The sequence below is a fragment of the Trichomycterus rosablanca genome, chromosome 1 (genome assembly GCF_030014385.1).
Source record: "Trichomycterus rosablanca isolate fTriRos1 chromosome 1, fTriRos1.hap1, whole genome shotgun sequence".
Lineage (NCBI taxonomy): Eukaryota > Metazoa > Chordata > Actinopteri > Siluriformes > Trichomycteridae > Trichomycterus > Trichomycterus rosablanca.
In genome coordinates, this window is record NC_085988.1 from 61,947,840 (window position 1) to 61,962,793 (window position 14,954).

The 14,954-nt window shown below is 37.4% G+C and overlaps 1 protein-coding gene across 1 annotated transcript in view; it reads right to left on the reverse strand.

Moving 5' to 3' along the window:
* net1 (neuroepithelial cell transforming 1) overlaps positions 1–9,947 on the reverse strand; it is a 46,038-nt gene extending 36,091 nt beyond the window's left edge. Inside the window, exon 1 of the mRNA XM_062994720.1 lies at positions 9,780–9,947. Within this exon, the coding sequence (XP_062850790.1) occupies positions 9,780–9,904 (125 nt within the window). The 5' untranslated portion in view covers positions 9,905–9,947. The remainder of the gene's footprint in view (positions 1–9,779) is intronic.
* Positions 9,948–14,954: the final 5,007 nt, after the last annotated feature.

Genomic DNA, 14,954 nt, shown 5'->3' on the forward strand with positions numbered 1-14,954 from the left:
CGAATTAACCGAATTAATCGTGAAAATCGCCCAGCCCTAGCTGCAGTCAATAATTGTATACCCACAAGTACATTTATATGGAAGGTCCATAAATGTGGAGTCCAGTATATTAAAAATGATGGAACAGGCAGGTAAAAAAAAAAAAAAGGATGGCTTTGCACTAGTGCCACAATCAGCCTGGGAACTTTGTTGCAAACTTCCTGCCTATGATAAAGGGAACTGTTACTGTAATCCACACGATCCAAACAAGCACCAAAAAAGAAAATCAGATTTAATTACATATTACTAATGTGAGTGGGATTAGAGGATGCCCTAAAGGTGTCCTCCGACAGTTAAAGATTGCATCATTGTGCGTGTGATACTAGTATAATGAAAAAGGTGAGACACCCTACCACAAAACAATCCATCTAGTGAGTGCTCAAGAAAGTATGTCAAAGAAAATACTGAGGACCAAAATACACTGAGACATGCGAGTAGAGGAATTTTGGACATTCCTGACTACTGTAGCTTCAGCCTAAACTGCAGAGGAGTGACTACCTGTCTTATAATTTCCAGCGAATAAACATCTTAGACCTAAACCTTGTTTAGCTGAAAATCTAAGCGGGTGGTTGAGAAATGCAGGTGTGATGTGAAGATCATGTCGCCATAGCAGAATAGCAAATCTGTAATGTAGAACATGATAGGGGTGAGAAAAACTAAAGACTGAATGGTAATTGCCTTAAGGCTCAGAGGAATTCGAACATGATCGTTGGATTCCGCCTTCTGATCACGAAAAAAAGGCAAGCAAGCAAAACTTTGGTTCGGACTGCTTATTATCAAAGAACTGTTCACCTGTTCACCTAACTTAGCACCACAATTGTTTATTAGGATTTTAACGTCATGTTTTAAACACTTTTGTTACATTCAGAACAGAAACGGTAGCTACTCATTACACAAGGTTCATCAGTTCACAAGTTTAATGTCAAGCACAGTCATGGACAATTTTGTATCTCCAATTCACCTCACTTGCATGTCTTTGGACTGTGGAAAGAAACCGGAACTCCCGGAGGAAACCCACGCAGAAGCTCGGACTGGCCCACCTGGGGATCGCACCCAGTACCTTCTTGCTGTGAGGCGACAGTGCTACCCACTCAGTCACCGTGCAGCCCAACTTAGCACTACAAAGTGTAACGGCAGTTTAGCGTTGGCTATTTTTATTTACCTTGCTTATGTAAAGTTGGGGTAAAGTTGATGTGAGACAATGTTCATAGTAAGAAGCGTTATATAAATGAGTCTGACCTAACTTGACTGATACACATAACTTGTGTATAATCTACCTCACCATTATTTACTTAGTACCATGTACTAACCAACACTTGTCTCTAGTCTTGTCTTCCTTTATTTATTTTAAGCATTCTCGTATTATTGTAATGTTGTCTACCTGCACTGCACTGTACTGTCTTACTGTGTTGCACCTTGGGCCTGGAGGAACGTTGTTTCGTTTCAATATGTACTTGTATATAGCTGAAATGACAATAAACCTCTCTTGACTCTTATGTCTGAACAAAAATATAGTCCAACTACACTAACTGTGATTTTCTCTGTTATTCAGTTCACACCCTTTTACTGCCTTCTATATCGATGTTGCTACAACCTGCTAACTATGTAACGAAGCTATGTAACAAGACATAAGAGAACTCAAAAATCCCTAACACCATATCACTTTTCTTAACAGTTGTCAAGAGGAGGATCATATAGACATCATCCTAGATAAATTATCCCTAAGCGTGTTAAAATGAGTGCTTGTATTTCACGTTCTGAGCTGCTGTTCACTTTATTTTGAACTGATTTTAGGCCTATATTTTATACGTGTTTTTGTGTGTTTGTTTGTTTATTAGGATTGTAACGTCACGTTTTACACTTTGGTTACATTCATGACAGGAACGGTAGTTACTCATTACACAAGATTCATCAGTGTACACAAGGTTATATCGAACACAGTCATGGACAATTTTTGTATCTCCAATTCACCTCACTTGCATGTCTTTGGACTGCGGGAGGAAACCGGAGCACCCGGAGTAAACCCACGCAGACACGGGAGAACATGCAAACCACACACAGAAAAGACCTGGACCGCCCCACCTGGGGATCGAACCCAGGACCTTCTTGCCGTGAGGTGTGTGTTTTTGTGTGTAAAATTACAAAATAGCCACTCCTAAGGGTACCAAAGAAGCGGCCAGAATGGATACATTTTACTGCTTCCATTTCTGAGGGTGTAAGCTGCCAGTTGGTGTTTCTAACCTGGGAAAGAAACCACTGTTTTATGTACTGTGGTAGCCTAGTGGGTAGAGCTTTGGGCTATCAACTGAAAGGTTGAGAGTTCGAATCCCAGCTCTGCCATGTAGCCACTTTTGAGCCCTTGAGCAAGGCCCTTAACCCTCTCTGTTCCAGGGGCACCTTACGATGGCTGACCCTGCACTCTGACCCCAGCTTCCAAACAAGCTGGTATGTGAGGAAAGAATTTTGTTGTGCTCTACACCTGTATATGTATATATGACAAATAAAGATATTCTATTCTATTAATCGTAATTACTTTCAATAATTTAGGAGGACATGTTGTAAAATTAACTGTAAAATGTCATCCCCAGTAAAAAGAAAGGGTACATGGCCGTACTTTCATGTAAAGTCTTTGTCAGTAAAATACCTATTTGAATCTAGGTTTATAACAAAATGACGTTTTGGAGTTTAGTTGACCAAATGTTTGGTCTTATCAAAACGTACTGAACTGAAGCGCTTCCTTAATGGCAAAGTATCGGTATGAACTGAGTGCCACCGTGTGGTTACAGGAAGAACTTTTCTTTGTGATTACCCAATGTTGTATGTAACCAGTATATTGTAGTTTGCGAATTGCTTCGTTTAAACTTTTTTAATTGTTGTTCATTTTTGCGTGATTTCATTTACTTTATTTTGGTTTTTTTCTCAAAGGAATGTGCACATAAAAAAAATAAAAAATTAGTGGATCACAACTTGTGAGCTTCTAAAAAGAATACATTCAAATATATGATTTAAACTACATGATTTAAAATTGCACATTTTAATGTCCCAGTACTGAATGAGAGTATGTTTACACTTTTTAAACTTCTATTTCTGTTAACAGCATGAAGATCTGAAGTATCCTAAAGAAATGTTATATTATTATGAACATACTAAGGAGGTGAAGAAAGTATGTGGTATTCATTAGGGTTGGGCGATATTGCCGATTTTCATACCGTTATACCGTCTTCAGGAAATACCGCGGTATACGGTATTACCGCGGCGGGAGGGGAGGGTTGGGGTTTTGTTGTGTCGGCGGACAAACTTTACAGTGTACACACTTGAGTGTAATTACAATATTTCAATGTTTTATTATAAAAAGATTTAACAATCTGAACGTCAAACATTGCTTATCTTATCTGATCTATAATAAATACGCATAAGTATTGTAGCGTCACCGCTAGGGGGCCGCCACGGGCTTTACCCAGAAGCCCTTGCGGCCATGCTGTCCGTACTTACCGTGGCCGTGTAGCCCAGTGTTGGGGCTGGGGTGGCTACGGTGAGGGCTGGATAGGCAGCTTTTATGTTTGTCTGTTGTATGAATGTCTGTGTGTATGAATGAGTGTCTGTCCTAATCCACTGAGTGAACTGCCAAGGGCAGCTCACTCGCAGCCCCGACGCTCGCCTTCCTACTCGCCGGCGCCACAGTATAAATGCATGTGTATCAATTACACTTTAACACAAACATTAACACATAACATTTTGGCATTGTAATCTCTCTCTGCCCACACAAAACAGAATAATAGCAGGCTACACACTTCAATATATTTCAAAAGTTAACTGCTTACTTTATAGTTACAGATAAAAGTGTATGAACGTGTACGATTAGTTATGCCTGTAATCCAGAATTAAGTTCTATACCGTAACAAAAAATATGAATGTAAATGTTCATGTTGCGATGACGGTGATGTAAAATAATGTAAAAATAATTCAAAGTCCAAACATTTGAGTGGTTAACGAGAACGCTACTTTACATGTCACACAAGCTCAGTGCAAAACACGAGCACAGAAACGGTACAAATCCGATCTCTTCCCTACACACTCGCTCCCTACGCCCTATAGTGCGCTTCACTTTCTTAAAGGGCCAGACAATATATTTTATAATTCAAATTACACGACAGGTGAGACATTCTTTTTTCTTAATATAGCGCTTTTATTTAGGAAAAAATAGTTCTTACATAGGCAGGAAAATCTATGGCAGACAAGAGTCAGAACAGCGGATTGGGCGTAACGTTATTATTACTGTTTGCTCCTTTTTCTCAACACTTGTACTTATTTACTAAATATATCTTCAGTGTAAATCGAGCACATGTCCGCGCATGCACGCGCTTGTGTTCATTTCCGGTTGAACTGATAAAAAATTTTGATTTTGAAAAATTTAAAGACGAGCCGTTATTCAGTTTCTGCTTGTTAGCTCACAGCTAATGCTAGCCAGTGTGGCTCTTCACTCATCTCTCTGTGTGAGCACCCCACAGCCAATCAGCGAGCTCCAACCGCCTACCCCTCCCACCCCTCCCTCACTGTCGATGCGCGCATGTCCTAAAGTCTCAGTTTTCAAGGTAAACCTGAAGCAGAAATTCGGCGCTTCACATTTAAAAAATACCGTCACCATTTTTGAATACCGCGGTATACGGTAATATCGTCATACCGCCCAACCCTAGTATTCATGTTACATTTTTTATCCAAAGATAGCTGTAAGTAACTGTTAGTAAAGTAAGTAGAGAAGTGAAAGGCTTTAGGCAAGGTATTTTATAGATGCACAAATATATATTAAAGTCTTTCAAAGTCAGTGGCCAATTGACACCGCTTGTGTGTGTAAAAACTATAAGTCATAATACGTATATGAACAATATAATATCTTAAGCAGATGACCTGTCACTATTGCGTAAAGGGAAAAAGAACAAGACAGCCAAGGGAACACAGAGTGAAGCTGGCTCAACATGTCTCACCAGTGTCTGGGTAATGTATTAGTAAAAACACAAAACACAACTGTTTTGGGGTTTTTTTGCACTGAGAGCTCAGCCAGATGTTGGTAGAGGGCAGGATGAGCTGTCCAAATTCACATGGACTGTGGGTGTCAGTGGTCAATGTTAAACAGCAGCTGAACATCAGATGTACTGTACAATTTTGATAATACAAGTCTTACATTTTGTCTTGTAGTGTCACTGCATAACAAATATATGTAAAACAATCAGGCTTCATATTAAACAGGTGTACAAGGTCAAAAGCAATGGTGCAGTTTAACAACGGTCAATTCAACAATACTGTTACTGTTTTAACTGTCTATTTATAGCCCTTGTTATGCCAACTCCAATTAAAGAAATTATTAAAGAGAATTTTCATAGAAATATTGATAGAACCTTTATCCTAATCAACATGACTCTAAATTTAGATCCAGTGTGACCACTGTGACAAGTGGAACCACCATGAGTGTATTGGGAGACCAGACAGAGAGAAGTTCTACAGCTGTCCTGCATACACAAATCACTAAGTATCCAGCCTTGTTGCTATGCAACATTAATGATTAATTGTAAATAGTTTATTGAGAAATTCTGTCCTATACATATTGTTTTATATTTCAGTTAGCCCTAATATTTTGGTGTTCTTTGGTTTACTTGACTGTTTTTGATGTTTGGCATTTGTGCCATTTTTTGGAAAGATTAAAACACATGTTTTCGAGTGTTTTCTGTCAAATGTTCTGACAACAGCTGTCAAAACTGCTGGCTCTCTGCTGATCAGAGACACGAATACCCATGTGAAAATGAATGAGATGTTTGTTTGGATTTTAACGCCATGCTTAACACATTTGTGTCATTTAATGGCATGAACGGTATTATGTTAGAGTCTTCTTATTGTATCTTGTCTTAATATTATGGGTCCATTTTATATTTTCATTTATATTTTATGGCTGCGAGATAGGTTAAAACTGTTCTTGTTTTAGGCATGTGTATTTGGGGCATTCTATTAGGATGTGCTTTTTTGTAATAGGATCTCCAATTCACCTCACTTGCATGTCTTTGGACTGTGGGAGGAAACCAGAACACCCGGATGAAAACCACGCAGACACGGGGAGAACATGCAAACTTCACACAGAAAGGACCTGGACCGCATGGGGATCAATCCCAGGACCTTCTTTCTGTGAGGCGACTTAGCCACCAAGCGGGCTACCCCACTGTGTAAATAATTGTGATGACACAAAACAGAAAAACAATTTGTTTTGTGTTTGACTCTATTCTGGAGAAGGTACAATGGGGTCACATATTCTGATGACTGCATATGGGTGCTTGTGTAGGTTAACAGTTTAAGAGCAGGTTAATGTAGGCCTATTCTAAAAGATTAAGCCATGCAAAGGTCACTCATGCATGCAGGCACAAATAAACATATATATATTTTTTGAACAGTTTATAGTTAATTTCATAAAAATAATTTAAAAAAAACTCTTTTATCTTAAATAAAGTAATAAAACTTTTTTTTTTTAATTGATGTAATTTCTACTGAAAGAGATTATGCCTGGGGTGGTAAGTATGATCGACCAACGCTGCATCACACAGCACACAACACACAGGTCCAGTGTGCAACAGCAACCTCTGCAGTCACAGACTGCGGTGCAACACTAAGAATGTGTAGCTGCAGTTATTGCTGCACAAGGAGGTCACACCAGATAATAAAAAGCAAGGGTTCACAAACTTACCCCTCACCGATATGGAATATTAGACTATGCTTCTCAATAAAATAAAAAGCAAGTACAATATTTGGTCTTATTTGTTTAACTTGTCTTTCTTTATCTACATGAGAAAAAGACAATTCACATTTGCACTGTTGGGAGCATGAGGGAGGTTGTTTACATCTGACAAGTATGCGTATGCAAAATTACCCCATTATAAAAAAGTTTGAATATATTAATGGAGGGAAAATAGGACAAGTAAAAGATGATTCAGGCTAATGGCAAGTTTAATGGTAAAGGCAAATTTATTTAAATCGTAAGTCAATGACAATGCAGTGGAGATTCATTTTTATAGTGTACAAATATCTTGTATGAATCACAGGTTCTACATTCTGTGAGGAGTGTGTTTGGTCAGGAGCTCATACATCACCCATTGTTTGTTGTGTGTGTACAACTTCAAAACAGAAAATTCAAGAAGGGTTAAAAATTATTTTAGTACATAAGCACTCATGGGTACTAAATGCAGACTGGAATCTTCTGTACAATTACCTCAGTATGTGCAACAATAAGACATCTAAAGTGTAAAGGTTCAAGCCCCACCACTACCAAGATGCCACTGTTAGGCCCTTGAGCACGGCCCTTAACCTTCAATTGCTTAAATTATATTCAGTCATAATTGTAAGTCACTTTGGATAAAAGTGTCTGCTAAATGCTGCAAATGTAAATATTTATTAATAGAATAATAAAACAAAGGTTTATATAGAAAGCAGTTAATTATATTTTTATACCATGTCTGTGTAACGATAAGATATCTAATGTGTACTACTACTGCACACCACTAAAGCTAAACTGCAGTGGTAACTCAGCAGTTACTGCACTAGTAATCACAAGGTTGCCGGTTTGAGTCCCACCACAGCCAAGTTGCTGCTGTTGGGCCTCTGAGCAAGGCCGTTATCCTCATTTGCGTGAATTGTACTCAGTCATAATTGTAAGTCACTTTGGATAAAAGTGTCTGCTAAATGCTGCAAATGTAAATATTTATTAATAACATAATAAAACAATGGTTTATATAGAAAGCTTTTAATTATATTATTTATACCACGTCTGTGCAACAATAAAATATCTAAAGTGTACTGCACCTCACTAAAGCTTAACTGCAGTGGTAACTCAGTGCAGCAGGAACTGCACTAGTAATCACAAGGTTGCCGATTCGAGTCCCACCACAGCCAACTTGCTGCTGATAGGCCCTTGAGCAAGACCTTTAACCTCATTTGCTTAAATTGTACTCAGACATAATTGTAAGTCACTTTGGATAAAAGTGTCTCAGTACTCAGTACCATGTACTGACCAACACTACTCTTCTCTAGTCTTGTCTCCCTCAATTACTTTAGATTAAAAATGTCTTCTGTACTTATTGTACTGTTCTTTTAATCTGCAGTGTAGTTTTCAATATTTAAAATCTGTGCAATACACGTTATACTTTGTGAAATACATTTTATAAAACAGTGCAATATTTATTCTGCTTTTTTTAATATCATATATGCTAACATTTCTATTTTTAATATATGTATAAACACTTTTATATCTTTATATTCTTGAAAGCTGCTGTAACGTTACAAATGTCCCTCTGTGGGATAATAAAATCCTCTCTTAACAACAAATCCTCTCTTAAACTCTGCTAATGCAACAAATGTTAATAAAGCAATAAGCCACGAGAGGCCGTGCATTACTGTGATTTTAGCACGGGGATGACGTTTATGGCACGACGCGAAGCGGAGTCTCGAGTGGCTTATTGCTTTTATAAAACGGCGGTCAACATAAAATATAATAAATACAACAATGTTTAATTCATAAATGTATTTATTGTGTATAAACTTACAATAAAGCATTCTTCCGCAACGCAAAATAGTTCGATTAACAGTGTTGCTAGGCAACATGAGGGCGAAAATAACATTAAATTTTTATTTTCAGTGGCGTATTAATATGGAATGATGTGAGGTGGTCCTAGGTGTGCGTTTATCGGGGATTTTACAACGGCTTCGAACGCGGCCAATCAGATTTTAGGACCGGAACTATCCGTTTTATAATATCCGTTTTATAATAGTTATTAATAACGTATTATAAAACGGATAGTTCCGGTCCTAAAATCTGATTGGCTGAGCCGCGTTCGAAGCCGTTGTAAAATCCCCGATAAACGCACACCTATGACCACCTCACATCATTCCATATTAATACGCCACTGAAAAGAAAAAGTGAATGTTATGTTCGCCCTCATGTTGCCTAGCAACACTGTTAACGGACTACCTGATTTCGCGGAAGAATGCTTTTTGTAAGTGTTTTTGTAAATAAAAACATTTATTTATTGAACATTGTTGTATTTTATTATATTTTATGTTGACCGCCGTTTTATAAAAGCAATAAGCCACTCGAGACCGTGCGTTACTGCTATGATTTGATCACGGGGAAAGACGTTTTAGGGGACCTTCCCCGTGATAAAATCTCAGTAACGCACAGTCTCTCGTGGCTTATTGCTTTAATAAATCAACTGTTCATAGAGAAAGCAGTTAATTATATTCATTATTATAGCATGTCAGTGTCGCGATACATTTACATTTGCCACAATTAGCAAAGGCAAAACAGTGACAGTCTGGCAGATGTGGGACTTGAACCAGCGACGTTCCAATTACTACTACAGTGACTTGGGTAGAGCTACAATTGCCCAAGGACGTTTATATTAAAACCTCTGGTACTTCGGAAATAAACATGCAAGCTGGAAAACGGGCTAGCACTCTGGCTAGCGGGTTAGCCAGCAGGCTGTTTTAATGCAGTGCACAACACTTTTACTACTAATTGCGCCATTATGTTAATTCGTAGCCAGAAGTCATAATGACTTAACTCACACGTCAAATAAATTCTAAAGGAATACAGGTAAATAATGTGAATATAACGCTGCCTGAATGTTACAGAAACTAGCTGTGTAATATCAATACGAGCGTAGTGAGCTGTGCTAGCGCTGGCTAGCCGCCATTGTGTTGTTTCTTACCGTCGTGAGTCGTTCTCTGGAGAAGAAGCGTCCACTCTACACTTTCTCCTGCAGCTCAGTCTTCTCTTCGGTTTCTCCTCTGTACATTCCTCCTTCTCTGCCTGTTTCTGCTCAGGTTCCTCCATTTGAAAACTATGAACTATATAAACTAAAGCGGGTTGTTTAGTTAGTAATAAACGATATATGATATTAGTGAGATGTAAACGGGGGGAGGTGAATGAATTCAAACGGACAGAGACGGGTTTGAATATGGCGGAAACTTGAATTGTAACCAATAGAAGAGCAGAGATTGGGGCACGGTTGATAAGAATAGGGTAGAACAGGCGGGGTTATGTAAGGACTTGTGTAGAACGCTGTTGTTTTAACCGTCTGTTTAGCTGTTTGTGGCTCATAGTTGGTTGTATTTACATGGTGCCAGTTTCTGTAATTGTATGTTAAATGAAAGAACTTTTGTTTAGAAAAGCTCGGTGATTCCACCTTCTGGTTAAAAACGCAACTTACTAGCTTGCTCAGCCTTTACCGAGTTGATATATGCATCATATCCTGAACATTCAATTAGAACTTTAAACGTTTTATCGCAGAAACATCACCTACATGTTTTATTTATTGTTATAAATTTGTGAAAGTCCTTACAGTGACTGGAGACTGCGGTAAAGAGAGTTTAATATTCAACAATTGACATTCGGCATTTCTGTTTACCTCAGCGGTAGAAATAACACATAATACCTATTTATTTTACAATTTCATAGGCAAATAAAATAGACAACGAACTAAAATTACAATGCTGTGTTAAGTTAAGGATTACATTTTAAAATTCAAGATTTATTTAAAGCAAAATCAAAACTGCTTAGGCTCCCACTGCCCCTAACAAGTTAGGGACCGTCATAAAACTAACGGACGTAAACGTAGAAGTATAACATTTACAGTGCACTTAAATGACATAAATAAGCATATTTAATCTCGTATGATTTTATTCATCTATAATACTTTTATAATTAAGATAAAATGTATAATAATTTTATAATGCAGATGAAGCAATTAAAATCTCTTATACAACAGGTAGTTCCGACCTTACAATCTGATTGGTTGAGAAGCGTTCTAGCTGTGCTGATATTCGTGATAACAGCACGGTCTTTTCACACCACAATGGTATTACTCCGCTGACGCGTTGCCATTAACGACAAGCTTCATGCACACAAACGCGCACGCAGGCGACACAGCCTTTTTTCCCGATCGCGTTTTAAATCCGTTATCTGATATACAATCTAGCGCACTGTGTAGGGAACATAAATCAATTGTCTAATTCACTATCTAGTGCACTATGTAGGGAACATATATCCGTGATCTGATACACAATCTAGTGCACTATGTAGGGAACATTAATGTGTTTGTAAAGCGAACAGTTAGCTTAATAGCCCAGTTAGCAGCTCCTAGAAGTTCTGTTATCATCCATATATTTTGGTGTGTGCGAGAGGTTTTTTATTTCTTTTTTTCCCTTTGGTGGTTCTTGCCCTCTTCTTCTTGTTCTTACCTCCCTGAAATGAGTTTTTGCAACTTGGGATGTCTGCTTTGTAGTGTTAAACTTTATATTCGTTGTGGAACTACTTTTTGGTGGAAGGTATTGTCAATATTAAAGCATATTTATTATGAAATTCAGGGCTTCTTTGATTTATTTTCTTTCTTCATTTTGTAAAAACTGTTGTATAAAAGCAATAGAACACTCGAGGCCGTGTGTTATCGCGAATAACATCACAGCTGTAATGATCTATGGCACTCGCCTTCGGTTCGTGTCTGCGACCAAATCACAGCTGTGATGTTATTCGCGATAACACACTCCCTCTTGTGTTCTATTGCTTAAATATAATTTAATTTATTGATGTAAAACCAACCTTTATATGCACACATCACACTACAAACCTTATTCTTGAAAGTTATTGTTGTATTCACTTTATAACAATTTTATTGTCTGGACACATAAATCTTTTAAAGCCTCATTTCTATCTTCTATTTGATGGTGCCAACCCAGATAAAAATACACTGTATGTCTTACATGCTTTTTGGTTGAAAAATATTTCTTTAACACCCCAAATTTTACCATTACCCATGGTCATGGCCCATTTCAATAACAGCAAAGACTCAAAGTCATAAAAATCTTGGTTCTATGCAAAAATGTGTTAATTTTACTGTCATTTAAAATTGTTCTTTCATTAAAAACCTGTTGCTTGGCCCCCTGAAAATACTGTATATAGCTGGACCCAGAGTGGTAGAGAGAACAGAGTGGCGACACTTCCATAGGGAACCGTTGTAACGGGGGCGGGACATTTTTCTGTGCAGCTTCCGGTTTGTGGGGCTAGTGAATAGTTCCAAACATTCATTTTCAACTCATAGAGCCACATTCATTTCCACTACTTAGCAAGCATTTTCAGTGATTTCATGACAAATCTTCAGTTATTTAATCCGCAACATAACATTATTAAATGAGGAATATTTCACTTTTCAGTTTAAGCACCACAAACATGACATGAGGTAATATTTAGCAAAGATAAATAGCACAACACTCCCTTTCACTATTTTTGTGACTGTTATCCTGATGACCTGTATGAATCTCATGAATAACTGATGACATTTGTACCTTAATTACTAAAATAATTAATATATTGCTCCTGCATTAAGGCATACATTAGCAGTGGTGGACAGTAACTAAGTAAATGTAATTAAATACTATACTTAAGTAGTTTTTTTGTGTATCTGTATTTCCATTTTGGGTGAGTTTTTACTTTAACTCCACCACATTTGGTAGTCAAATGTCTTACTTTTTTCTCCACTACATTATGAACAATCTGAGGTTCCTTTTGGCTTATGTGTGAATAAAAACGTAACATTGTCAAAATTAAAGAAGCGTGAAGTGATCACACCAATAAGTGTTTTGTTCTTTTTTGTTCTGTTGATAATTTTAATAAACATTAGAGTCTTTTCACCTAAAATGAGTTGATTAATCAAGAGTCTTGTTACAGAAATGGTAATAAAACATTAGAGCCATAATAAATCATGCTACTTTTACTTTCATACTTAAGTACATTTGAAGGTAAATACTTTAGTACTTTTACTCAAGTGGAGGTAAAGAGTATTTTTACTTTTACTACTACTTTTACTGGAGTAATATTTTACCTTGGATATCTCTACGTTAATTCCACTACATGGTTTGTGTACCTTGTCCATCACTCACATTAGACAAAATGAACTGCATATTCATAATTAATTCATTAATGTATTACATGTAGGAATCAATGATTAATCACTCATGAAATAAGACATGAATGAAGCTATTTCATGTACCTGCACTATAATGTAAAAGGTACAGTATGTTTATGAAAATGTTCATTCAGTGCAGGTAAACCTTATGAATCCAGCCACATGGCTTAGTGTTTAACCAAAATGATTATTATTATGAATCCTCAGGAAAGTGAAGGGAGGTTAGTTTATGTAAAAAACAAAACATAAAAAACTCTTTAATCTCTGTACTATATATTGTCTCTACTACTTAATGATATCACATTATGTAATGTATGGTAATATTATGTACTGTGTGTTAACAAGAACGACCTATTAACAAGTCATTATAAACATCAATCTTCCACTTCATATACCAAACTGACATAAAAGCAGATGCAGTAAATGTAAAGGCAGTTGAAAATACCCAGAAATTGTACAAATGTTTATTATTTACCATTTAATATTTCATTCACTGCTGCCTGTCCCATATGAGAACATGACAGCGCCTGGGTGTACCCAGAGCCGTAGATAGAGTTCTCTCTACCACTCTGGGTCCAGCTATACATGAATAAGTGAGTGTGTGATAACCTATAATGGACTGGCGCACTGTCCATGATATACTCCCACCTGCAGCCAGAGTTTCTGGCGAGTTCACTGCCAATCTGCTCAGGATAAAGCGGCTTCTGAGAGTAAACGACACAGCTTCTATATAAAGATAGGCGTTAACAAGATGTTATGTCTGTCCTAATCCAGCAGAGGGAATTACAACCTAAATAATGCCCGATTATGGTGCCCAAAATTACCATTGGTAATGAAATACATAGCTACAGCACTTACCTTCAGAAAATCTTACAATCCTTTAGCTGTGGGTAAAAGCTTAGCACGGTTGTGACTTTGTGGAAATGAAAAAAGATCGAACACACCTGACTGAACTAATTCATTTCGAGGTTTGGCACTATCATTTAAATTACTATGAATAGATGTTTTTTCTTTCCTTTTTATATCATCCTAATTTGTTTGTAAGAACTTTGTGTTCATCTGTGAGAATAATAATTAAATACAAAAAATCATGTAGGTAGCACGGTGGCTCAGTGGGTAGCACAGCCTCACAGCAAGCAGGTCCTGGGTTCAATTCCCAGGTTAACTGAAGCACACATGCTTTGTGTGTCTGTGTGTTTGCCATGCGATGGACTGGTGACCTGTCCGGGGTGTTTCCTACCTTTTGCCCAGTGAACTGGACCCACCTCAACACTAAATAGCATATAGCAACAGGCAATCAATGAATGAAAAACATAATGGTCATTTACATTACATTTTCAGCATTTAGCAAAGCGACTTACAGTTATGACTGAACACAATTTTGAGCAATTGAGGGTCAAGGGCCTCGCTCAGGGACCCAACAGTGGCAACTTGGCGGTGGTGGGGTTTGAACCGGCAACCTTTTGATTACTAGTCCAGTACCTTAACCACTGAGCTATTACTGCCCTGTTGTTACTGGTCAGTTGTTGGTCAAGCAGTAAAATAGGTTAGAAGAAGAACATCACAATGGTAAAAGCATTTTTGATCAAAGATAGTTTCAAAAATAGTATTTTGATGTCACAATAAAGTTTAACATGTCTTTAAACAATGATTTTCATTCACATCAATTAAGACTACAAAAGTACCTGCAACTGAACACCACTGTTTAATGGTCTAAATAATATGTTAATTACCATAGCACTATCTTTAAACTATTTAAAACAGACTGTTTTAAACCATTGAACCTATAAGAATTGACAGTTTAAAAAAGTAAATGTATTTAAAAACAGCAGCCACAGGGCAGTTGAACTCTGTCCAAGGGCCGCAGGTCAGATTTTGGACATGGCTGCTGTATTCTAATGATGCAAGGTCCACTTATGGGTC